Here is a 27,646-nt window from a genome sequence, read left to right as displayed (position 1 = left end):
GAGCACCTGGTTGCTTCCTTGACTCTGTCTGACCTGTATTGTGTTGAGCTTTTTTTGAGTCTATTCAGGAGTCTATTCAAGACTCCTGAATAGACTAGAGTCCATTCAGGAGTCTATTCAAGACTCCTGAATAGACTAGTCTATTCAGGAGTCTATTCAAGACTCCTGAATAGACTAGAGTCATGAGTGCTCTATTCAGGAGTCTATTCAAGACTCCTGAATAGACTAGAGTCCTGAGTGAGTCTATTCAGGAGTCTATTCAAGACTCCTGAATAGACTAGAGTCCTGAGTGCAATGAGCCAAAAACAAACTTGTGACATTTGCACAGATGTGCGTTTAACTCATTATCCTCTCCACCCCAGTAATAATATTTAGCCTGTTAAAACCGGGAAAGCATCTGTGTGATTTTAGATTCTGGCTATTCAAAAATACCAGATATACAAGCTCACACGTGTCTCTTCTGGGGGTCCCTGGCACAACATCTTTTCAGAAAGGGGTCCGCGCCTCCGCGGGCAAATTTATGACAATTTGGGTGTCCTTGACAGTAACTTATTGTCTGTGCTATTCACCTTACTCTCAGTTTTACATTGTCCTTAACAACACTATCACCAGTGGATGACTTTGAGTTCAGAACGGAACAATTCCTACCGGTGAGTACACATATCGGTCCTGGCAACAATTGAGGCATTATGCATGACTCATAATAATATGAAAGAAGGAATTATAATTATCTTCACATATATATTTTACTTCAAGTTTCATTTCATCCTACTACTTGCACACGAACACCCTTACGCTCCCACCCACCGTCCAACTTAACCCCCTTTGTTTGGCTGTGTGCAGTACCTAGAATCTATCTTCGGGCTGCTGTTCCAGCTGCTGCAGCAGGTGACTGAGTGTGACACCAAGATGCAGGTGCTGCATGTCATCTCCTGTGTCGTCGAGAGAGTCAACATTCAGGTGAGAGACCTGCACCCATCATGCCCCGGAAAACACCAATACTTTTAATTTTATAACAGCCAGTCCTTTGAGGTGAAGTCAGATCTAAAATAATTGTTTTAGATGTCAGATCTAAAATAATTGTTTTAGATAAGTCTGGATTGATACAACTGCAATTGCAGAGAACACATTAACCTCAGTAGTATTTGTTGACTGTTGTTCCTCATGGGTTGTGATGAGTTGTTAAATGTTTATTATGCTAGCAGTTCACAACATCGGTCACAGTGTACTAGCCCCTGATGGCCCCAACCATGGCTGTGATGTCTGCTCTCATTTATTGTGACGTAATTCCTCTCTCAGCCCTAGCAATGCTATTGTGTCCATGTTTCTTCTCACCTGCATCCAATTAACTCAACAGCCAACTATTTTATTTAATTTCTTATTTGACCAATTTGACCTTCATCTGACACCTCCCTCAGATTTGATTTAAGCTATTTCTTTTAAATAAGCCCTCAATTTAAATCTGTCACAGAAATGGCTTTCATCCTTGCAAACTCTAAGTCTCGTTAAGTCCCCTCTGGTCCTGTGTCTAAAACCAGCAGTGTGGGAGAAAGTCCCATGCATATTCCATCCAATTCAATTCAAACTTATTCCAGACACACAGGCGGTCCATAGACTACATACAAATCATCCACATAACAAACCTGGATGTTTGGAGCTCATGAGGACGTGAGGCAACAGCAGACAGAATGTGGTGCAATAAAGTCCTAGTGCATAGCTGAAGATGTTAGCAGAAAATTATGATTTGATTTATTTCCTTCTTTTAATATGCCGTGCAATTGCTCAATCTTGATTAATTTAACATTTACAGCTGCTGGTTTAAAACGTAATCAATCAATTTGCAACTTCCATGCTGTCACTTTCTTCACTTCGGTTGCAGACACACACAATTTAGGCATTTAGCAGACACTCTTAATCCAGAGCGACTTACATTAAGCAAGAACAAAAAGCATGGCAATACATCATATACATACAAAGTAGTTATCATGAATCATACGTAAGCTAAGAACGTAACAGTGGAATATCTATAAAATTAAACTATGCATATACTGTATATACTGTATTGTATAGTGATATGTTTACATAAAATGCTATGTCTACATAAACTTCCATCTAAGTCTACATCAAATGCTGTCTAAGTTACATAAGTTGAGCCTTTGCATTCGACTGTAGGAGGTCGAGGCTAGGGCAAGTACTACGGAAAGTGCTATGGGCTAAGATGGAGTCTGAAGAGGTGTGTTTTCAGACTGCGGCGGAAGACTGGGAATGAATCTGTAGTTCTGATTGCAATGGGAAGTGCATTCCATAGTTTTGGAGCCAGAAGGGAGAAGAGTTTGGGACGTGTGGAGCGTTGTCCCGGCGTTTTAGCGAGGGTTCTTGCAGCTTCCCTGCGTCGGCTGATCTGAGCGCTCTGGAGGGTTTACTTTGTAAGGTGCGATCAGACTTGCAAGATATGGCGGTGCCATACCTTTGGTTTCTTTTTCATGCCAGCATCAGAGTTTTGTGCTCTGTGCGGGCAGCGACCGGGAGCCAATGGAGGGAGTGGAGAAGGGGAGTGACATGTGAGAATTTTGGCTGGTTGAAGACCAAGCGAGCTGCGGCATTTTGGATCATTTGGAGAGGCTTAAGTGCGCATGCCGGTAGGCCAGTAAGGATGGAGTTACAATAGCCAAGTTTTGACATGACTGATGTCTGGATAAGGAGCTGGGCTGACTCCTGGGTGAGGAATGGTCTAATTCGTCGTATGTTATAGAGTGTAAACCTACAGGATCGATTGATAGCTGTAATGTGTGCTTTGAACGAGAGCTGACTGTCCAGGACAACACCAACACCACTGTCCAGACAACCGGATGATATCGTTACGTCATGTTGTAGTATTGTTTTGTAGTCGACAGGCAGGAACAACAGGCGGCAACTTCCTTTTCCCTCAAACCGATTTTTCGGTTTGAGGGAAATCGGTTTTGAGGGAAAAAATCGGTTTGAGGGAAAAGGAAGTTGCCGCCTGTTGTTCCTGCCTGTCGACTACAAAACAATACTACAACATGACGTAACGATATCATCCGCTCCCGACAGGATCATGCAGACTTTTGAAACAGAGACCAGGCTTTCCTCCGAGGTGGTGGAAAGCCTGGTGAGGCGAGGTTAACTGCCAAGAGCTGTTAATGTGGAGGCGGGGATATGCACACCTGGGCTGTTTTGATGAGCCAAAGGTGATTGTATAGCCTGCCTGCTCTTTGTTTCAGGACAGTCTGAAAGTGTGGACAAATTGGTCCAGAGTTAAACAAACAACAGACAGAAGAACCAGTGTTGTGTGTCGTGACAGGCCTGCCAGCCTGTGCTAATTGAACAACACAAATTAAATGAATTCCACAAGCTGAGCATTGAGCAAGACTCTTAACCCCTAATTGCTACCTGAGTGCTGCACAATGGCAGCTCACTTCTCCTAGTGAGTTATAGGATGGGTAAATGCAGAGGACAAATTTCATGTATGTGGAAATAAAATAAATAGACAGTGACAAAAAACACTCAAGAAGCGGGGACTGGGGACCAATATAATTATTATTGATGAATCTGCAGAGTAATATACAGAGAGATTTCAATCAACAAAGCTAAAGTTAGTGTCATTTTAGGTGTCCCTCGCTACAGTATTCTGTGTGGATGTCAGAGACTAGTTATATTTGTAATATTGACACTGCTGCAGTATTTGGTCCGTTATCAGTAGAACATGCCTTGTGCAGATCTAGTCATTGGGTACGTTTACATGAGCACTGAAACACCCTCTTAATTCCGAATACAATTTTGTATTATTCCATATTTCAGATCCGGCCATATGTGGGCTGCCTGGTTCAGTACCTGCCTCTGCTTTGGAAGCAGTCTGAAGAACACAACATGCTGCGATGTGCCATACTTACTACACTCATCCACTTGGTGCAGGTATGGCATTCAAATGTACACATGTCAACAACATACAGAGACAAACAACGCATACAAACACCAATGCACAGATGGCCAGCCAGCCAGATAGACTGACACGTCCTTGTACATACAAACACGTGCGTGCAAAGAGACATTGCTGTCACACCTCTGATGTGCACGTCAATGGTATTCATGAGCCCTCACCTTTTTTCTCAAGTTCTGACTCACAGGGCATTTATTACACTGACTGCACTGGGTCAAACATCGCAGACACAACTAGAAAAAGTGCTCCTCGGAGCACAGGTCGCCTGGACAAAATGTGTAGAAGTAATCTAAATTATAAACATGTGTTCCCCCCCCCCCCCCCCCGCCCCCCCCCCCAATAGTTACAATGTTAAGGGTGGTCAAGTGGCATTTCTTCCTCAGCCTAGTGGGAATGTGCGTGCACAGTTTTGCCGCAATTGGACACTGCGTTCTTGATTTGCGTAATTTTGTTCTAAACGGGCCAGTCGTGCAAACTTTAGATATAAATTGTAGCCAGTCAGGATGGAATATGAAAAATCAAATAGATCCGTGTTGATCACATGACTATAGAGATCATGTGTACCGATTTGTGTGAAATTTGGATCAAATCTGAAGGAGTAATATAAAAAATGTGTTTTACATGAGTCAGCCTCTTGATGGTGCAATAAAAGCCAGATGTGAAAAATTCAGGGAAAAGGGTTTTCCTTGGCCTCTCTAGGGAGTGCATACAAAGTTTTACACAGATCAGTGCAGTTATAGGTAAAAACACAAATCGGCCCGTTATAGCGCCAGGGGAATGTGCATAGTAATATATTAAAAAATAGTTTTGCAAAAGTCGGCCTCATGGTGGCACTATAATAGGCTGTTCTGGAAAATGTAAGGCAGAGGTTTGGAATTGGCATCCAGGGAGTATGTGTGCACAGTTTGGCAGCGACCGGGCCAACAGTGCCATTAATTAGCTGTACACAGACGGACGGATGGACACACACAGATTGATGTACGGACAGGGTGCAAAACATACAATCTCCCCATGCCTTCGGCCTGGTGGAGACAATGAATGTGTTTGTTGTTCAAATCAATTGAAGCTAGCAGGTTCTAGGTCGATCTGGCTGGAAGTGTTTATGTGTGCCCTATCACATGTTGCTGAGACTCGCCTCTCAAAAAGAATCTAAGACTAAATAGCATGAACCACAGTCAACAAATCTGCATAAATCACATTATTAGCTTTTCAAAGGACCACAATTTCAAAGGGCCACAATGGAAATAAGCTCATGTTTGTTGTGCATTTGTATCCTGTTGACAGGACATGTACAAATATTTTCATGTATATGCATTTTTGTCAATCAATCAATTATGAATTAATTGCCATGCAGTTTCCTTAAAGGAAACTGTATGCCTATCGAAGTAACGTAACAAACGATTAATAAACATATTGACACCAGGGTTTGCTGCCTCAGGATGTGTAGGTAGGCATTTCCTTGATGTCTCTGTATTTCTTTATTCCTCACACATAATTATTGTACCACATGCTAACAGCATCCATGGGTTGAAAAGTATTGGATTAGATTGCATAAGGTACAAGGCCACCTCCCCACTCTCTCTCTCTCTCTCTCTCTCTCTCTCTCTCTCTCTCTCTCTCTCTCTCTCTCTCTCTCTCTCTCTCTCTCTCTCTCCCTATCTGCATTGCAATGGGAATAATGCATGCTCTGTCAGCAGCATGTGGGATTTGTCACATTTGGAAATAAATATGAAAATTACTATAATTTTCTGGGACCGACATAGCTCTGGTTTTCCACTAATCGACACACAAAGAGAAAATACCCAGGGCCCCCTTGGGCTGCAGGAAGGTGTAGACCCCCACATACAGAATCCGCCTCTATATAACATCCACAGCAGGACATTTTGGAAAGCTCATTGATGTAGACACGCCACTTTTGAGAAGATTATAGGGGAGCACACATCTGGGAGGCAGTGACATTGTATGACTGAAAAGGCATGAAATAACCAAGCATGGACATGTTTTTCTATTGGAAGAGTGCATTTTGAGTACTTGTTCATTTGGTAATTTGATGGAAATCAAATGGTCATCAAACTTTAAAGTACAGACGGGGTCTGTACCATAAGTGTGCTTGTAAGTCCCCACAAAGGCAGACCAGAACAGCTCATGCCTCCAAATAGCAGAGTACTGTAGCCCGTAACATCCACTCACTAAACGTTAGGTGCTGGGCTGAGGTCAGAATCCAAAACAATTATAAAGCTTGAAGATGTATTGATCCCTTTACACCATCTTGAGCTCAGTGATGGTGTAAAGGAATTAATAAATCTGGACACAGCACAGGATACAGTCCTTCAAAACAAGTGTTACAGAAGGATGCTACATATTATCATATAAAGAACACCGAACAAATGTTAGACAGCTAGCTAGTTTTTTCCACCCATGCTGGAGAACAGGAGCCTCTACTCTCAACAGTAAAACTTCATAAATTGGCCTGGTATAGTCACAAGACATACGTCCCTGTCAAAGACCATCTTACAGGGGACAGTAGAGGGATGCCCAAGTATTGACTCCCCTACAGCCCCCTAGGCCAGGGGTTCTCAACGTTTTTGGCTGGGGACCCCCGGAAATGCTTTGGCCATGTCTCGCGACCCCTGCCCCGCCCCGCCCCCCTCCCTACCACCAATACAAACTGACTGCAAAAATAACCTTAATAATAGAGAAAATATATCATAAATGAATACTGAAACCAGATATAATCATTAAGGAAAGTTTATGCATGCATCACATACTATGTAAACATTTAATTTCCCAAAAAAAAAAAAAATTATCAAATCAAATTAATTTGGCGACCATATTCCATATTATGCCACCATATTCCTCCAGAATGGGAAATTATTTCACATATCTGCAGACCAACCAGAACCACATTCAAAAGCCACACTGGGTCAAATATTGCAGACACAAATTGATATTTGTGTTCATATCAATTAAGCTAGCAGTTTGTGACAGTTGGTTCTTCACAGTGGATCTGGCTGGAAGTGTTTCTGTGTGTCTGACTCTTACCACATGTTGCTGAGACTCTCTTCCAAAAAAAGTTACGTATTTTGCAGAAAATGTGTCACATTTGCAGAACCAAGATATTATGCAATCTTTCGCCTGGTTGTGCAAAATTAACCATATACATTTAATGTGCATGTATAATAGGCATGTGTAGAGCCTGTTTTTGACCGCCTGTCCAGCTGTGGCAACTCGGGTTGAACTGATGTGACAAGAACACAGAGCCTCTTGGTATGAAGTGGATTTTCATAAGGTGAAATGGCATTGCTCCTTCAGGAAAAAGGTTAATTTCACTTTGCTTTGTCTCCACTGCACTGCTCCGCCCAGAGTAGAGCACCGATTGCAGAGGAGCTTGATGTCAATATCATCAATATAACTATGTAACTTGTAATATTGGTAGTAGGTACCTGTTCCACATTGGCTAATTGACTACTTGATTTTTCCTAAAAGAAAACTTTAAAATGTTTCCAAGTTATATGCCTGTCATTACAAATTTACACCATGGCAGGTGACACACCTACATCAAGGATGCCACATCCATAGTGACAGTTTCAGATCACAATACTGTGGAACCTCAGAACTGATTTGGTTCCTACTCCTCCTGTGTAACTCAAGCCAAAGTGCTGGGCAATTTTCGGCTGCAAGTTTTCTACTCCCAAACCAGAGACCTGTGTGTTGTTGACCCTGCTACGATTGCAATGTCAATCAGTCCCAAACAAGATATCTTGAAAACGACTAGCTGGATTGCCGTGGAATTGGCTGTTACCCCCCATCTATCGAAAAGCACTTTAGAATCATCATGGCCGCTTGGGTTCCTTAGTGGGGCTCCACACTAAGCAATATAACTCATTCACCACTGTTGTCGTTATAATTGTGGTGTGGACTCTGCCGTTCACTTCAACATTTTTAAACAATATATTTATAGGGCATAGCAGTCGCAGACATTTTCTGGTTCCATCGATCCAGACCCCATTCTTTTTTCCCATAGAGATTTCCCAATATATTTATATCAATTATTTTAAGCCTAGAATCAAGCCATTCAGGGTCTTGGTGTATCATCATGACGGCAGTGGCTCAGTGGTAGAGTAGCCAGTAGAGTGGCTGGATGGGAACACCATGGTTCCCAGTTCAATCCTGGTCTCCCCCAGAGTTGGTGTCAAAGTGTCCTTGAGCAAGACTCTGAACCCCTAATTGCTCCCCATGTGCAGGTTAGTGCCTTGCATGGCCATTGGTGTATGCATGGGTGAATGTAATGCATCTATGCAAAGAGCTTTGGATAAAAGCGCTATATAAATGCACCATTTTCCATTATGACCATAAAACATTTGATTCTGTGAAAAAAATAACGTTTATTTCAATAATCGTTATTAATTGCTTAACAATGAACAGCTGAGTACCATGAATGTGTGTGTCCCTCCCTCTCTCTTTCCCTCTCATAGCAGAAAAAAATAAAGCGTTCTCGTGAAACTATAAAGAAAAGTGTGTGTGTGTGTGAGTGTGTGTGGTGGGTCCTCCCTCTCTCTCTCTCCCCCCGAGTCTCTCTCAGACAATTTAACTCTCACATGGCAAGTGTCTAGAAACAGCATGAAGTAAAGTATTTTTGTTTTCTGTTGGATTATTATTTTCCAACCTTTTTTAAATTGATTATGCATGCATGAAGCATTGAGTGTTTTTATTGACATTTTCTGAATATTTCATTATTCTGTGAAATTCAATAAAAAGACTAAACTGAGTTAATTCAATTGTCTGAGTTTGATTGCTGAAAGTAGGTCTGCATAATGTTACTAGACAGGTAATATCCTCACTTCAAATTGAATTGTTCTTTCAAATGTGTATATATATATATTATAATACTGTAGTTATAGCAGTGACTGAGAAAACAGACTGAAAAACAATGCTGTATGAGTGAATACGTGTGAGCGCGGGTCCGCAACTGGTTCTGGCCCACATCAAGTGACCTTTTGACCAATGCGGCCCTCACCCCAAAATGGGTTCGACAGGCCTGATCTAAAACCTGAGGAGATGGGGAGCTATTGAAGGACAGAATGTGAGGCAGAGGTTACTGGCTACTGTGTATCGTTGCTGACCAGAAGGGACACGGGAAGATGTCGGTGTTAGTGATGTGGAGCATTTTAGAGGGCAGAATATAGATTTTAGCCAGAGGAGACTGGCTGAACGGGTTTGTGCTATATTTGTCAACTTTTGTTTTTGTGGTTGTGTTGTTTGTGCACTTACTGTGTGTATGTGTGCTCTGTGCTGTCAGTTTGGAACATTGTTGGCATTAGTACCTGTACATTGTGGTACTCTGTTTGGCCCCCCTCTAATATTGCTCTCCTCGGACCAACAACACTATTCAGAGAAGTGACATACAGCTAACATATGTACACAACTACTAAACAGCATGCATTGGTTGACGACATCAAGCCTATATTTGTATATTTATGAGCTTGACACTAAACAACACAAAACACGAAACAGTGCAAACCCACGCTCTGAGGTGCTCTTGTGACTTCCTCTTGTATTTGTGACGCCACAGGGTCTAGGAGCGGAGAGCAAAAACCTGTACCCCTTCCTGCTTCCTGTCATCCAACTGAGCACTGATGTCTCTCGGCCGCCACATGTCTACCTGCTGGAGGACGGATTGGAGCTCTGGTATGGACGCACGCACGCACGCACGCACGCACGCACGCACGCACGCGCGCACACACGCGCACACCACAACACCAATCATATTGTCATGATTGGGATATGTTTGGACGTTCACAGCCCTGGCACAGCCGCACATACACAGTGCTGTTTTGTCACTGTGTCCTCTGTTACTGTGGTCCATGACACCACATTTATGACAGATAGATAGGCAGTGGATGGAGTGACTGATTATTATATGAGTAAACTGGTGTGTGGTGGGCTGGTTGGGTACCACTACCTATTGACCGATTCCGTAACGGGTCTCATGGTCGCAGCCTATGTATTTCCTGTAGGCGGAGACGACACATCTGCGGTTTCCCCGCACCAAGCTTCTACTACAGTGAATGGAAAAGTGACTGATGTTAGTCTGCCTCAAACGTTACTCTTTTACCTGCTTTTTACTAACACTAACATTACAAAGATGCTCAGAACATCGGGATGAACCTGTGTAGTTTATGGCTGCTCCAACAGTAGTGGCAACATAAAAAAAAGAAAAACGGAATGTCAAAGTACCTCATACTTTAATGCTTAGTATGAGGTATAAAGTACAGCAGCCTTGTGTTCCTAAAACAGAAAGATTGGGTATTGGGTAAGACTGACGTTATGTATCTTTCAGGACCTTTCACTGCTTTGTCTCAACCATTACTATATGGCTCTGGTCTCAGCCACCGCGGTATATATTTTGACATTCCGTTTTTTTTTTTTGGAATGTTGCCACTACTGTTGGAGCAGCCATAAACTACACAGGTTCATCCCGATGTTCTGGGCATCTTTGTAATGTTAGTGTTAGTAAAAAGCAGGTAAAAGAGTAACGTTTGAGGCAGACTAACATCAGTCACTTTTCCATTCACTGTAGTAGAAGCTTGGTGCGTGTCGGGTTTTGTGGCCACCAGGGGGTGTGCTGTGAAACATCCCATTGACCTGTTATAGCGCCACCAAGATGCAGATTTTTGCTAAACATATTTTTTGCTATTACTCTATCTCTATCGTCATGTCATCAAGACGAACCTTTTTTCATATTTCATCCTGATTGGCTAAGATTGACTTCTACTATCTGACCTGGTGGAGAACTGTGCTCTGAGGAGCACATTTTTCTAGTATAATAATAACTATATAATAGTATAGTTATTATTGCCAAAATAATGATATTGCGAAATATTGTGATACATCCTCCTGTGATAAATAATCGATACACTGTTACAGATATCGTGATATATCGTTGAAATAAAACAAGTTGGTGATGAATATCTGAAATCAGTCCAGGTTCATTACACTTTAATCTGTCCATCTTATTTTATTTGTTTCTTGTCAATTAGATTTTCACTACATATTTTAGTGATGGATTGATTGTAGTGTACAGACAACTTGTGGACAAGTTGTAAAGTTGCAGTCAGTGTTTTACTGTTTGTAGGAGGCAAGCTTCATGTACTTATTGGCCAGTTTGTGACACAAACAATCTTGTCAGATTTTGATTCCAGATTTTTGCCTTTTTGGTTATTTTTCCATTTTCAGTTACCACAGATATCGTATCGTGAGGGACCCATAATGTCCCACACCTAAAAAAAAATTGTCAAGGATGCAAAGGCATGTGGAGAAGAAAAGAAAGGCTTTGAACTAAAAAGCCACACACACACACACACACACACACACACACACACACACACACACACACACACACACACACACACACACACACACACACACTTTTTTTGTTTATTTATTTATGTCCACATAAGAGCATACAATACAAGGACACAAATATTTACAAGGTGCTGTATAGAGTGCAATCAGCAAATCCCGGACAAATACCCACACACCCTTCAGGGGTACAAGTAATAGCGTCTTCACCATATTTGGCGGCTACCGATAGTGGAAGAGATTGCACAGACTTTCGCGAGCCGTTTGGCTGCTTTTTTTGGCATCCCAAGTTGCCTCTTACAACCAAACTGTGTACGTGTCCTAGGCTGCCGAAGATAAACACAAGTAGATTGCACCTATAGCCTAGTTCAATGATGGTCTCACACACACACACACACACACACACACTAAGGCTGTCCCCAAACATTCAAGGTTCGAATGTTCGCTCGTTAGGGTTGGCACTCGAATCTTAATTAATGGGCTTGAACCATTCGTTTTTTTTATTTTTATTTTTTTATTAAATAAAAAACATTATTTTTTTATTAACTTTTTTTATTAACTTTTTTTATTAACTCGAAAATATATCTCGGCGAGAATGCGATATGAGCATGTAAAATAAAAAGTAAGTTTCTAGTGCATTGCTGTCAGAAGTTATGATTTTTTTAAGAAATATCTCCTAGTTCTCCCGTGCATCTCTTAATTTGGTGATTGGCCTGCAGCTGAGTTGATTGACCTTTCTCACCTTGTTCTGTGAGAACAAAAGAGTTCCATTGAATGGAATATCTGACGCGTGTCTCTCACACACACACACACACACACACACACACACCAGCATGATCGCTGACAGGGGGAACCGTTCTTAGCCATGATATATTAGCATATGCTCTCTAGCATCACATCACAAAAAGCAGGGAACTCTGATCATTGTTAAGCACTTCAATGAGCTTCTGAGAATACACAGGTGGGACAAATAAAGAGCAATATACGCTGTTTTAGCTGCCTGCCAGCAAGCTCACATGAGCTTGCAGATCAGCTGTTTTCGCGGAGCCACTTGACGGTGTGTGTGTGTGGTGTGTGTGTGTGTGTGTGTGTGTGTGTTGGGAGAGACGAGAGAGATTGATAAAGAGCAGGGGAGACGCGCTGCGCTCTGATAGAGACGGATATCTCAAAGGTTATTTTTTTTTAAATTAATTAGAAATAAATGGTCCGGATGTTCGCTCGAAAATTCCTGCCGAAGTTCGAGTCCTAAAAAAAGGGCTAAGGTACAGCCTTAACACACACACACACACACACACACACACACACACACACACACACACACACACACACACACACACACACACACACACACACACACACACACACACACACACACACACACACACACAATGTATAACTACATACAAATTCTAACGGAAAAGAGTGATGTGGCATGTAGCAACTAGCAACCATGTCCGGCAGTTTTCTCTGTCACACTACCCAAGGCAGCAGTTTATCAAGCACTTAGTGCTCTCCACCCCCTTGCACTGCAGTGCATGCAGGTGCCTAACACTACACACACTTCCCTTACAGCATCCTTCCCTATCATTGTATCTTTGCCTGCTGTTTTGCAATTTCCAGTTTTGTCAGATCCGTGTTTGTTTGTTTTTCCTTTATACTTTTCCATCCATCTTCTTCTTGTTCACAATGAAATTCCCCATTGGTCATTATTAAAGCAAGCATGCGGCAATACATCACTGCCTGGAACATTGGTTACTTAAACATCATGCAAAATGGATAGACGGTGCATTCATCCGTCATTAATGTTTGTTTTATACAAGCACTTAGTTCCAAAGGGGGAATTTATCACTTCAGAATATGAAATATTGATTGATGTTCTTACAGAAACACGGTCCACTAACCTGACATATGGGACCTTCAGGCTGTCAATGCGGAGATGAAGGCACACACAATTCTCTCACACACATACAAGCACACAACAACACAGACCAGAAGCTTCTGCTGCCTTTTTATCAGTTGACATATAATTTCAATACACCCTCAGATGCTTGACTTTACATCCAATGATATAAGGAATCCCATAAATGCATGTGCGCACACATGTATGTACTGTACGCACACTCACTCATTCACTAACACTCACACAGGCTGTGCGGTCTTGTGCCAGCGGTTTGCTTCTGCATGTAACACATTTAATATGCAAGAGATAATCAATGAGGAGAATAACATTATTGAGAAATAAACCCTGACAGGGTGATTAGACCCCTGTCACGAAGTGGAGGGCTTTTTATAACCCTGGAGGGGTTTATTGCCCAATAATGGCCTGTTCCCCATTGAATATCCTGCTTAGTACACGCTTTATTACATAATAAAGAATTGAATGCAATGTCCCAAAAGTAATAACAAAACAATTTGATTAATTTTAAACAGATTGAATTGCTTACAGTAATGAAAGTAGTCCATTAATTTATGCCAGGTGCGTCTCAGTGCAACGTGGTCGCCTCAATGTATTGTTTCACTGCAAATTGCATTGTGTTTTTGTTTACATGTCTGCAATGTTGGATAGGGCAAAAGATCAAAACAGACCAATGAATTCAGTGATTGACCGTTCAGAATCAAACATTCAACCAAGCCGTGTAATTCCTTGCTTAGATAAACTATTGTGACCTTCAGTTCCTCTCTGTCATCTCTGTTCTGTCTCCACTTTATCTCTCCTCTCCCCTAGAGGGATTTAAAGAGTAATAAGTCAGTGCTCTGTTTTTGTTCTGTAGTAGCATAAAGTTAAATGGTAAATCGTGCATTTATATAGCGCCTTTATCCAAGTTACACTGCTTTTGTTTCTGCTCATTCTCTCTGATGAATGGTCACAACCTATTTTATTTAATTTTTTACTGTTTTTAGAGTCCTTTGATTTGTCATTTTCTCTCGCTTTGCCTCTGTCATTTTACTTTTATATTCCTGCCTCTTTCTCTTTTTTTTCATTCTCTGAGTTTGTCCCACATGAATTACCATTATCACAATTATTTTGAATCATTGTCATGATCGTTTACATGTTGAAACCTCTATTACACATTTCTGCGTGCACAACTTTGTGCACAGTTCTGGTGGCCAATTAATTTAAAAATTAATAAGATATCATGATCGTAATGGCCCCGCCAACATTCATGTCTAGTCTGTCCGAGAGTATCGATCTCAGATCCAGCCTTTGCCGTCCACTGCGATGTTTTTACGGCATAGGGCACGTCCTCTTTTGCACAGATATATTGTGCAATTTATTGTCCATGTAATTCATTTGTCGGCCCATTCCCATATGCTTAGAATAAAGAACTAATTTCACCTCTGTGGAGAGCTCTCATAAAGTGTCATTTAGTCACCATGATGTCATGTAGATTCATTGGTTTCCAAGGCTATGTGAGAGGTGACCTTGGGGAAAATGTGATGACATTGTAATTGACTTAGATGGCGTCTATAACAGGTCATACTGTCTCTTTATTAACCGCCATCTTTCCCTCGTCTTTAATCCCACTTTTTCCTGCGATTTTTCAGTTTGTTTTAGCTTCTCTTACTCGGGTAATCTGTACCCCTGCTTTCTTTTGCACTCTTACATTCTGCCAATGGCAGAATTTGGTCTTTCTATCTACACCACCGATAACAGATGTTTAACCGTTATTTTGTGGGGAAAACAAAAAACTAAAGTAGAACATATTTAAATCTATTTGATAAATGTTTTAATATCCATTGGAAAACATTGCTGACGTTTTCAATTTAGTCATATAATGGCTGATATATCTGCTAAATTGATAATCAGTCAGGCTACTAGATAAAGATAATACTTTTATTACACAATCAGCCCCCACCTTATCTGTTCCTTCTCTCCCTCCTCTCACCTCTTTTAGGTTGGTGACATTGGAGAACAGCCCAGCCATCACCCCAGAACTTCTCAGAATTTTCCAGAATATGGCAGCATTGCTAGGTAAGCTCACATGAGGTTTCTTAGTAAGGTACTGTATGTATGGGATTTTCATTGTGCACTGTAAAATGATGGGTCCATTTGGCACCATTATTACACTCACTTTCTTTACACTTAAACTGTGTGTGTGTGTGTGTGTGTGTGCGTGTGTGTGTGTGTGTGAGAGAGGACATTTGGTACCGCCCGCTCCGTCGAGGCACACACAAACAAACAAGCCCTAATACCACCACTTTTACAGAACAACATAAATGATACAAACCAACAGACAACTACACAACCCTTTTGTAGAGGGTTTATTTGTCACTCACTGAGGTACAGTGAAATTATCATGGCACTGGCAGAATGGCAGCACGCCCGGACCTTTCCTGGTGGCCTGCCGCCTATTGGCCTGCCTGCAAGTGTGTGTGTGTGTGTGTGTGTGTGTGTGTGTGTGTGTGTGTGTGTGTGTGTGTGTGTGTGTGTGTGTGTGTGTGTGTGTGTGTGTGTGTGTGTGTGTGTGTGTGTGTGTGTGTGTGTGTGTGTGTGTGTGTGTGTGTGTGTGTGTGTGTGTGTGTGTGTGTGTGTGTGTGTGTGTGTGTGTGTGTGTGTGCGTGCGTGTGTGTGTGTGTGAGAGAGGACATTTGGTACCGCCCGCTCCGTCGAGGCACACACAAACAAACAAGCCCTAATACCACCACTTTTACAGAACAACATAAATGATACAAACCAACAGACAACTACACAACCCTTTTGTAGAGGGTTTATTTGTCACTCACTGAGGTACAGTGAAATTATCATGGCACTGGCAGAATGGCAGCACGCCCGGACCTTTCCTGGTGGCCTGCCGCCTATTGGCCTGCCTGCAAGTGTGTGTGTGTGTGTGTGTGTGTGTGTGTGTGTGTGTGTGTGTGTGTGTGTGTGTGTGTGTGTGTGTGTGTGTGTGTGTGTGTGTGTGTGTGTGTGTGTGTGTGTGTGTGTGTGTGTGTGTGTGTGTGTGTGTGTGTGTGTGTGTGTGTGTGTGTGTGTGTGTGTGTGTGTGTGTGCATATACAGTATGTACAGTGCATGTTTTCAACTTCCAAGTTTATAGGTGTAAAGGGGTGGGGGAAATTATTTTCCTTACCAGCTCCCAATGTTTTTCAGTTACAAAATAGTAAGCATAAATAAGAAACAAAGTAAAAAAGTTGAATAATAGGACAAAATCTATACACAGTACACTGACTGCTCCAATGGAAAAAAATAAATATAAATGCACACGTGCGTGCACATCTGTGTGTAAGTACAGTATGTACTTTTGTACAAGCATCATTTAGTACACTGCGTGAACACAGTATGTGCAAATCTTCAATTACATAATCATATGCTGGACAACTTTAGTTTTTTTCAACCAAGGTTCAGGTTTTAGGGTGTTATTAGACAAAGTAAAAGGTGAGTGTAGATTTATTTTTCATTTGCTGCTTTCTTTCGTTTTAGCGATTTTAGCTATTTTTCTTAGGGGGGCAGGGTCATTCGAACATGGGGCTAAATATGTCCTTTTTTACAAAATGTTATGGCGATTTCTTTATTCAAATTCACTATAGTCCTACTGGACCCCAGGAAATTTGGCCACAAAAAGTTCACAGGATCAACTGAATGTGAAGGTACAGTAGAGGTACTAGGGGGGATGCCATACTGTGTGTCGTAGACTCAATATGTCAGTTTGTCAAATTCAATAGATCCCGTCATCTTTTGTGGCCAGATATAACTTCTTGGGGTCTATAGTAAATAATACAAAAATAAATCACCATATTTTTTTGTTAAAAAAACAAACATATTTAGGACCATGTTCGAATGCCCCCGCCCCCCTGTCAAAAATGGCTAAAATTGCTAAAACAAAAGAAAGCAGCAAATGAAAAACTATAAACACTCATCTTTTACTTTATCTAATAACAACCTAAAACATGAACCTTGGTTGAAAAAAACGAAAGTTGTCCTTTAACTTCAGTTTCTATGACTTTAGCCCATATCGGGCAGAACCTTCAGTAATCAGAATATGGAATATAATCTGTTTACATCCATTCCATCACAGTAATTGCAAGCCTTTTAGGGCCCTGGCTGGCTCAGGAGCACTAATAGACTCTTCATTAACATTCCCAAGGCAGAAAGATTTGATTACCCTGGAGGAACATATATCTCTGGACATAATAGAGTTACTTTGTTAATGGCAGCAGGTAGTGTGACCAGAGTAGATGGACACAGTAGTACGACAGGACAGGACAAAAGAATGACTGTCAAACTGAATTGAGGTTTATGGAGGTTGAACCACATCATTATTGCGTATAATTTGTGGAACAAAACGCAACGACCAAGCTTGTGTGTATGCTTAGTTGCTTACTATCACGTGCACTCGTGCAGCATACATAATGGGTATTTGTATTCCCTCTGGCTCTTGGCGCCTGCATAGCTCACAGTAGCTTTGTAATAGTCTATATGCTGCAGGGCTATACCGCCCTGGGTCTGTAGCCTGTAGCCACTGGTGGCTGATTGAACGGATCCAGCTACTGTAGGTGATTTATTATAGGCCCCTGAGGATGCTGCACTGGCTGTAGCATGTAGATAAAGTGTGTGTAAAATTGTGTGTAGAATGCCCTCCGTGCAGGGAGGAGCAATATTGATTTGGTGCAGCTTTGAGGAGTAAAGGAACTGAAATGAAAGTAGTGTGTGGCTTTGTGGATGGATGGGAAGATGAGAGACCTAATGAAGACATGCAGGTCCTAGATAGAAAGATGAGGATGAGAGGAAAGATGGATCAAAATATGGCTCGGCAGATGTGCAAGTTTATTGGAATTGTATTATGGTCAATATACGTAAGCAATTTGTCTCGAGTCTACATTATCTCTGAAAATCCCCTGCTGGGTGTTCTAGTAACAAGAAAGCGTTCCCTGGGGGAGCTGTGATGATGTGTGAATACATGAACACAGAATCCACATTTACAGCACACTCAGTACTGTACATACAACCTCAGCCCAGCACGTTAATAACTATCACACAGTACCTGGCAGCATGCACAGGTCCCTGCTGTGTGACCCTTAAAGCCACCCTGTTCAGTCTGATTATAGACCAGAAAGAGCATTTCCTTCTCTTTTTACCATTATTTTCTCTCAAGCCTTTTTAACTTACTGCCTCCCTGGAGGTGTGTACATGTACACTTTCTTTCTGAAGGCTTTGACAGGTCTAGTGATGCAAAGAAAATTGAAAATGGATTCACACCCCTTCATGTGCTAGCTAACTTGAGCATTCCGTTAGTGAATGTCTTAAAGGCATAATATTGGCTTGCTTGAAGTTTATCTTCACTGCCCAGCTGTGGTCAAATTAATGTCACATATTTGCGAGGAAAATGCAGAATCCCAAACCCGTCCGTCCGTTTGTCCGTGCACAGCTAACCATAGCTTCACCTGTAGTCATGTTCGATTGTCCATATTCCATGCCGATTGGCTAAGATTGCCTTCCAAAGTTTGCAGGATTGGTTCCACTAGGCTGAGGAAGAAATGCCAATTAAAATGTTTCAAATCAGCCTTATGGTGGCGCTATAACAGTCCGATTCGTGTTTTTAACTATAACTGACTTTAACTATCTGTGTAAAACTTTGGATGCACACACGTTTTTCCTTGGCCTCTAAGGAAAAGGGAAAACGTCTCCCTTGCCTTTAATTCCGTGACCAGGAGGCCGAATTAAAAATGTATCTTTATATATATTTATGTTTATAGTCATGTGATCAAGACGGATCTGTGTGATATGTGTTTTGGCTAAGATTGACAGCTAAAGTTTGCAGGTGTGGACCATTTTGAGCAAAATGCCTTAAATCATGAACGCAGCGTCTGATTGCTGTGAAACCTTGCACGCACATTTCCACTACATTGAGAAACAATTAATTCCACCCTTTTAACATTGCCCTATTATAGCGCCACCAGGAGGCACATTTTTTATAATAATAAACATTTTAGGCTATATTACTCCTATATATTTTCTCCAAACGTTCCTGACCTGGTGGGAATCTGTGCTCCGAGTTACGTACACTGTACAATAGTGAACAGATGCAAGTACTGGTTTTGGTTCTGAGTAATTGGTCTGACTCTAAAATCATCTTGTTCTCATGAGTCAGTGTTCATGTTTTCAGTCTGCATGCTTCTGTTGCTTTTCATTTCTTCCATGCTGGTGATAGGATTCATTAGGATTTTCATTATACACATTAGATATTTATGTACATTATTTTCAAAGCTGTGTATGTAAATAATTAATATGCCTGTATATTGTGGTCTTTACATGGATCTCATTGCATTGCATATTTCTTGTATGCATAAAGGCAGCACAATATATTGTGCAGATTGCAATTTAGGCCTTGAACGCAGAAGCTATAGGGGAAATTCAACACTGCATTCGTTGCAGAGAATTAGTTAAACACAGTCGCCGGTCAGAACAAATTAGCCTCAAAATTAAAGCACACGCTCCCCTTACAGTTTTCCTGCGAACATGAATACGAACAGAACAGCTTGAGCTATAAATAAATACATGAGCTTCTACATATGCATTCATTTACATACATATATAATTAAAATTAAATAGAAGACTCATTGTATGTATATGTTTTTCTAGTCTGTCACATTTGCCTTGGTCTTCTTTCTCAGCACTAGGGTCATTATCCTCTGTTGGTTTTCATCACTGGTTTCTGCTGGCACATTTTCTCTGTCTAGGAAGATAAATGAATGGATGTGGAGCCATTGAGAGTGAGCCAGGCTGGGTTCTGGTGTTGCTGTCTGCCAGGTGTGTGGCCTGGTCCGTGGTCCGGCTGATACACAGCCCAGCTCCATCACTGCTAAACTTGAGCTGTAAATTCTCAAATTAGAATCTTTCCCATGCTAAGTTTCAGCAGCTTCATTATGGTATTGAAGTATTATCATTATGGTGGTTACTAATTCACATATGGTAATCTATTTACTGTAGATATACTGTGCATATTCTTATGAATGATCATACAAATGCTAATAATGTTATTCAGATGTTGTTTAGACAGACCTTTTCTGCCTTTATTTATAGTAGAGAATAGAGATGGGCTAGAGCGACATGCAGCAAGGACCGTCAGGAACGGGATTCGAACCCACGGTCTGCTGTCTACTTATGGGCCTTGGTGCCCGGACCGCAAGGCCAATGATCCGGGCCAGACAGACATTACTTTTGATACCTAGTATCCTAGGTACTAAATAGTTTTCTTTGCACTGAATGTGGCCAGTGTTTTAGTGAACAGTTAAGAGAGTGGAAAAACAAGTAGATTTAAACAAAGATTCATGAAAACGTTCGTCAAGCAATACAAAGAATGGTTTCAGAAGAACATTAAAACACATTGGATTACTGTATTACAACCCTAGTTGAAAGTACTTTCCAAGTACCTTGGGATTGGGTCTTTGTTTTGTCACAAGAAGTGTGCGTGCGTGCGCGTGCGTGTGTGCGCGTGCGTGTGCGCGCGTGTGCACATAAGGCAAAAGGTACTGAGTAAGAGTTTACTCACTGTAACCCCCCCACACACACACACACACACACACACACACACACCCCTGCTTATGTGAACTTCCATGCTTCAGTTTTGGATAAAGTAAATCATTTCTGGCTCCTCAATTTGTGCACAGATCTGCATTTGCTGCAGCTAGTGTCAGTGCTTGTTCCAGATATCTAACTAGATACGTAGCATGGTTAGAGCTAGTGGCAGTGCTTGTTCCAGATATCTAACTAGATAGGTAGCATGGTTAGAGTTTCAGATATCTAACTAGATACGTAGCATGGTTAGAGTTTTCTGCTTTTTCAGCATTACTACCAGGCAGGTTGGCATTGTTTGCCACTTCAGCAAATTCCATGGAGATTTTTAATAATATACTCCATTGTCTCAAGACTTGATTACTCATCCAATACTTTGAAAGAGCAGCAACAGCAAACTCTAAACGGAGTGAACCCCTCCTTCATTGATTTGAAGTTGTTAGTAAAGCTGAGTGAACATTTGTATTGAACATGCCTTCGGATGTGTTTTATTGAAGGAATACATTGTACAGTATGACTGGGAAACGTTTATTTTTTTTAACGTACACTTTTTATATATGCTAAACTCGTGCACAGCTTCCAATTAGCTTGAAGCATTTAAGGAAACATAGTTCGACCTGAGAGTTAATATTGTGTCTCCATTTATTACACTAGATTTACTACTGTCTAGTTAGTGCAGGGCAGGGCAGGCATTGTCAACCTTATCACATATCATGACCAGAAAGTCGTGGGGGTAAATGGATACAATTCTATGCCGTTTCCCCAGCAAGCCAGAGGTAGTTCAAAAGCAGTTACTGTATCACAGTCAGTGAAACCTGCTTTCTTGTGGTAATGCTTTCTGACATGGCACACTTTGCAGCGTTGGCCACAGCATTAAATGATTCATTGGGTGTGACTTCATCATCAGTTTTATTAGATCAACTATTTGATCAAAATATGATGACTGATGTTTTCCTTTTTGGGATCATGTCTTGCCTGAAGTTAAATGAATTCCACAAATGTATTTGGCAGGACTGCCTCTTCCTTTTCAAGTTATGTTCTAGAAAAAAAGTGGATAAGAGTGGATATCAAATTGTGACTGGTTGTAAATGGATATAAACACACCTTGCTGTACAGAGAATTCTGCAGACGTTCCTGAACATTTGTCTTACTGTAATAATCTGTCAGTTGGAACTGTATAAAAGTATGTGTAGGTTTAACTGAATAAGGCTATTGAAGCAACCTGAACTGGGCATTTTTTATGGGAAGACGTGTGTTTAGTTCCAATATCTGTGGCAGTGTTATCGTGTTCTCACACATACATTGTTGAGTTGATAAATGTCATGTCCAGTGCAGGGCCTGGTGCTCTGTGGAGCCTACCATGAACTCACAAGCATAAATCTATATTTCTATATTTGTATTGATATTCATATACACAGGGCTCGACAGTGCGACTAGGTACTCGCATTTGCGAGTTAAAATATCACCGTGCGAGTTGTCAAATTCACTTTGTAGCACCCGTGCGACTACGGAATTTGACCGTTCAATCGTGATAAAGACAAGGCTCTACAGCAAGTGCACAGTCTATAGTCGCGGTTCTATACCTACATTTATATTTATATAGTACGGCGGTGTCGTTCGCCAAAAAGAGCAGATCTACAAGCTAACAACGTGTCGAGACTCAATGCGGCGTTCATTTGAAGATCTGTCCCTTTTGCTCCCACCGCCCCGCCCCTCCATGTGTTGCTGTTCAGTACTTCTCTTCCCTGTCAGCAGCGGAGCGAACGCAGCAGGATAGCATGATAGCACAGAAGGAGTTGCTAGGACCCCGACACGTTGAATACTAAAGTTATTTGGAAAGTTTAATGTTCAAACATCACTCTATAACTTTTAACCAAACGTGGGTGAAACAGCGTGCGGCCGTGCACGCAAAGAGTGCACGTGTGCACGGATTCTACCAAAACAACCATCGCTCAGCACCTCGCTTACAAAATCGTGTGCGCAGCGCAAATGATAATACGAATGACCGACTTGGCTGGGTACATATTAGTCAGTAGCCTGCATAACGAGCGACGAAAAAAAGGCAAAGATCCCCCCACTACCTCCTTCCACCACGCCGAGGTGTATAGCCTATGTACGATGGTCTGAACTGAAGCAGTCAAAGCCAAGGAGAATGTTACAATACTAATAGTACCATCGAGTAGCCTGCGCCCTGCACCGAATCTCACACGATAGAACAGCAGGATAAAAACGGATAGAAAGTCTGTCTGTCCATACATGAGCAACATAAAATGAATTGATTATCCATCTATCTATCCATCTATCCCTCTATCTATTTGCATAAAAAACTAATAGACTATCAGCATAAAAACAAATTGATTATATAGATTATATAAAAACAAACAAATCCAGATGAATATCAATATTGTGATCATTTCTGAAAGATTTTTCATATTGCCCGCCCCCTACCTCATATCACTGTATTAAAGAAAAATCACACCTGTGTGAAGTGAGGGGCGCTCTTATCATCATACATCATCATGAATCATCTCATATTGGCCAATCAGAATGCCTGTTGCCTGTGATTGGTTAGCTGATTTGCTCGTTTACATATGACATACATTGTCCTTTCAATGTCAATGGCGTTTAATGTTTTGATGTTTAATTTACGTCATATTTAGCGGAATTTTGACCTAATTTCTCCTTTCATTGTCAAGATATTGAGACGTGTGGGGACTACAGCTGTATATAGGAGGGGCTAGCGCCCCTCAAAAACACATTATTTGATAACTTTTCATCGTGCTCCTAAAATAATTTGTGTGCTACTAGATTTTTCAACTTAGTCGCACACGTGCTACTTGGAAAAATGCTAAGCGTCGAGCCCTGCATATACATGGCAAAGGATATCGCTATGTGCACAGCTTACCAAGTAGGTAACGATAATAGTGGTGCAGGAATGAGACGGGAAGCAGACAAAGATTTTAAAGGCATCATCATGGTGATTACAGCCAGACTGATCCCGATATTGGAGAGTGCGCTAGGCCACCAATTTCTGTAGTGAGCTGTAGATTGTTTTTGCCAAACGTTTGAGTAGGTGTCCAATGTCGTCCAAAAAGTAGTGGCCAATATAGACCAAATCAATATATCGGTCTTGACCTACAGTAGGTCTAGCACTAAGGATGGTGATTTTGATCTGTTCAACAGCTTAATTCCCCCTAAATATAGGACAACTGCTCACAGTACATATTATAATCAAACTGTTCCAGTTGCTCACAGTACATATTATAATCAAACTGTTCCAGTTGCTCACAGTACATATTATAATCAAACTGTTGCACTCCATGAATTTCATGAAACATCCTGAGCACATTCATGCTCCCCCGGATGTTGAACTGAAGTATATTTAATAACGGTTCTGTGCAGTTTGCAGTGGTGTCGGCGGTGTCAAGGAATCCAAACCGGAGAGTTTTCTTCGTCTTAATGTTTGTATCAAAGTTTTATTGAAAGAGATACAAGGCAGCATACAAGGCAATTTCGGGGACAATGGCCCACGCTTGGAGTCACCGCCCGCGCAAATTCAAATCAGCTTGGTACGAGTGAGCACAAAAGTTATTCCCCTGTGTGTTAGGGTTTATAAGTGTTGCTAGATCCGCCTCCCTGATCCTGCACACAGAACTCCTCCTCTGTGCTCAGCCAATGAAAACAGCTTGAGACAGAGGATGTCCCGGTGTTGAGGGCGGATCCAACCAGACTTATGTCAACCCACACAAGAGATTACATTTTATTGAATTCGTAATCCAAGACAAAACTTTTAGTAATTAAACAGTAAGGCACATATTAACTGAGTCTTGCTTTAAGACTAATTCAAAATAGGATACACAGTTACAAAGAAAATGAAAGTAACTATGCAATGTCTGTCTTCAACTATCATTATGATTCAAACCTTAATACAAACTAAATATGGAACTAAGTGACAGGAAACAAATGACTAGTTGATGTATTTATAATTAAACTGAAACTTACTAAATGGCAGGAAACAAACGACTAGTTAATATATTTATAATTAAACTGAAACTTACTGAATGGTTTGTTAATGATTAAATACTACAGGGCCCAATGGTCTGTTAATGATTAGAATACTGCAGGGCCTATTTAGAGAAACATATGTTTACCTGGGACCCAATTTTGACAAAGGGAGTGTCAGCTTACACGGGACCTAGTTTTAAAGATAGTAGCCATTTTCAACTGTGTGAGGAATTTACAGCTTACCACCCACTGTTCTACAACAGAAGGCCTAGGTTTCACCCCATATAGAAAGACACCCCAGGTTGTTTCTTGGAGTCATAAAGCGCCTAAATAGAGCTATCTAAAGTTCTATGACTCGAGAACAGGACTTCTAAAGAGGAACTAACAGATGTTATCTTTTAGTTTACAATCGGTTGGGATTTCACAAGCCCCAACTTAAAACTGCCTCTTAGTTAGATGTGTCTCAAATAATAGTATATATATGAGGCTAAAATATTCATCAGAACCTAAAACATTTGTAGTTACCATGACCGTTCCTCTAGGCTTACCCTCAAGTTACCATGACCGTTCCTCTAGGCTTACCCTCAAGTTACCATGACCGTTCCTCTAGGCTTACCCTCCTGAGTTACCATGACCGTTCCTCTAGGCTTACCCTCCTGAGTTACCATGACCGTTCCTCTAGGCTTACCCTCCTGAGTTACCATGACTGTTCCTCTAGGCTTACCCTCAAGCCAAAATATCAACTCTTCTCATACATGCTGTTTCGAAATCTAATGGATAGATTGCATGATGAAAACTACTGATTTATGTGACCACAACACGCTTTTGCTAATCGAGGTGTCAAAATATCCACCGAAATCTAATGGTGGATTGCTATGAAACTTGCTCAGGACATTGATGCTCCCTGGGGGATAAACCTTAACCATTTCCTCTGTCAGTGAAGCATTAGCTGGAACGTTTTTAAACATATTTTAAAGTTGATTGTAAAGAATGACTCGTGTCTTGTGTTTTCTCTTATAATGAATGTTGTCGTTGCCTGCATTGTTACAGTATATGTTGGGGACTACGGATGACTATTCTCATCCTTGCTAATCCAGTGTATTTACATCATGTATGCAGTGACCATTAACAGAGCGAGTTACAACTGACAACCTGACAACTTCCAATGCTTCCATTTATACAAGGACATCAAGAAATCACTTTGACGTTTCCATTCAAACGAGGAACTCACGTTAAAATACAAATAATGTCTGAACAACTCTATTATGGTATGTTAAAAACTGGTTCGAATGCAGGCGTCCTTGGCCGTCCTTGGCACTGTCCCTTCCAAATAAACAAATTAAGTAATGTTTTTGGTTTTACAAGCATTTTGTAGCATTTTCTACACACAAGCCTTCGCTGTACCCTGTGCAATTTCATTGTACAATTACAATCAATCAATTACATTGATTGATTGAATTGTTTATTTCACACTGTAGAATGGGTGCATTTCAATACAAGTCCACCATTTTCAATTTATTAAAACATTTAAAGACGTACAAATATACACTTCTATGAAAAAAAACAGGAAATCATCATATAAAGAAAGTAAAAAAGGGAAAACATGTACAGTATGGGGAAAAGGGTGGGGGGGGGACTCAGATTTTTATTCCGGCCAGTTTCGAATTGCAGCCGTCCGTAGGTGCACTTTGAGGGCGGTTTTAAAGTATTTTGAATATTGTAGACCAGACCCATTGCAAGATGCTGTACTCTGTCGTAAACCATAAGCCATTCCAGCCTATCAAAATGGGCAGGGGTGAGGTGGGTTCTGGGGGTGAGGCCAAGTAGTACCAGTATTTGTAGTACCTGACCAGTTTGACACACGCAGATTTGGTTTGAGTTTTCTCAATCCATCTCAATCCATACTCTTATTGCCATGTCCTCTCTGAGAGCTTTGGGAATCCCAACTGTGTTTTAATAACATTATAGCATAGTGCTTGATGCACTATGCTGTCATGGCACTATGGTTTACATGCATGTGTGCACACGTCTCTCACTCTCTCTGCATGTCTCTGTGTGAGATGATCCTTACCTGCCAGGCTGCCAGCTACACCCAATCGATAATGTGGAATGCAGTATGAAGGGCTATTCCTCACTATGCACTAATTTGCCGGTCGTCAATATAGATAAAGGAAATGTTTCGATATATAACACGTATGCCTTCATATTCCCGGTTGGCTTACTCCGCCTCTCCCCATACTCCGGACACATAATTACATTTTACAGTCGGAGATAAGGGCCTTCTGCCTTGTGGGGCAGAATAATAATGGTCTCATGCTAATGCATGCTGCACATTATCTGCCTTTGACACCGAAGGAAGTGACTAAGCCTAATAGACGTATGCATCTTTCACATTGAACCGTTAAATCTTCCATCAAACCTTGCACTCAGCCCCATCCTTATCACGTGTGTATTTTGCTCACTTGAGCATACTCTGGCCTAGAGGATATCCATAAGGATAACAGTACCTTTTGCCTTATGTGTACACACACACACACAGTTTTATGACTAAAACTAAGACTAAATCTATTGACAATTCCGTCAACAAATAAAAACTAGACTTATAATGTTAGGGATGGACGAGTGGAGAAGAAGTCGTGTTATGTTTGTTTCTATCACGTTCCGAAAAGAGCTTGTAGATCTATTTTTGTTAAATCAAGCATTATGACGCTATCACGGCCCGCTAAGATACATTTTAGTCGACTAAATTAACGGTATATTTAGTCAACTAAAACTAGACTAACACTAAAACATTTCAGATGACTAAAA

At 41.2% G+C, this 27,646-nt stretch overlaps 1 protein-coding gene across 1 annotated transcript in view; it reads left to right on the top strand.

The window, feature by feature from the left end:
- Positions 1 to 27,646, top strand: part of ipo11 (importin 11) — a 217,581-nt gene that overhangs the window by 88,569 nt on the left and 101,366 nt on the right. Inside the window, exons 18-22 of the mRNA XM_079517126.1 lie at positions 610 to 650; positions 844 to 960; positions 3,820 to 3,933; positions 9,531 to 9,646; positions 15,217 to 15,293. Coding sequence (XP_079373252.1) covers positions 610 to 650; positions 844 to 960; positions 3,820 to 3,933; positions 9,531 to 9,646; positions 15,217 to 15,293 — 465 coding nt within the window. The remainder of the gene's footprint in view (positions 1 to 609; positions 651 to 843; positions 961 to 3,819; positions 3,934 to 9,530; positions 9,647 to 15,216; positions 15,294 to 27,646) is intronic.

The sequence above is a fragment of the Electrona antarctica genome, assembly GCF_951216825.1.
Source record: "Electrona antarctica genome assembly, chromosome: 12".
NCBI lineage: Eukaryota > Metazoa > Chordata > Actinopteri > Myctophiformes > Myctophidae > Electrona > Electrona antarctica.
The sequence above is the reverse complement of the archived record's forward strand: the minus strand, read 5'-3'. Positions and strand labels throughout refer to the sequence as shown.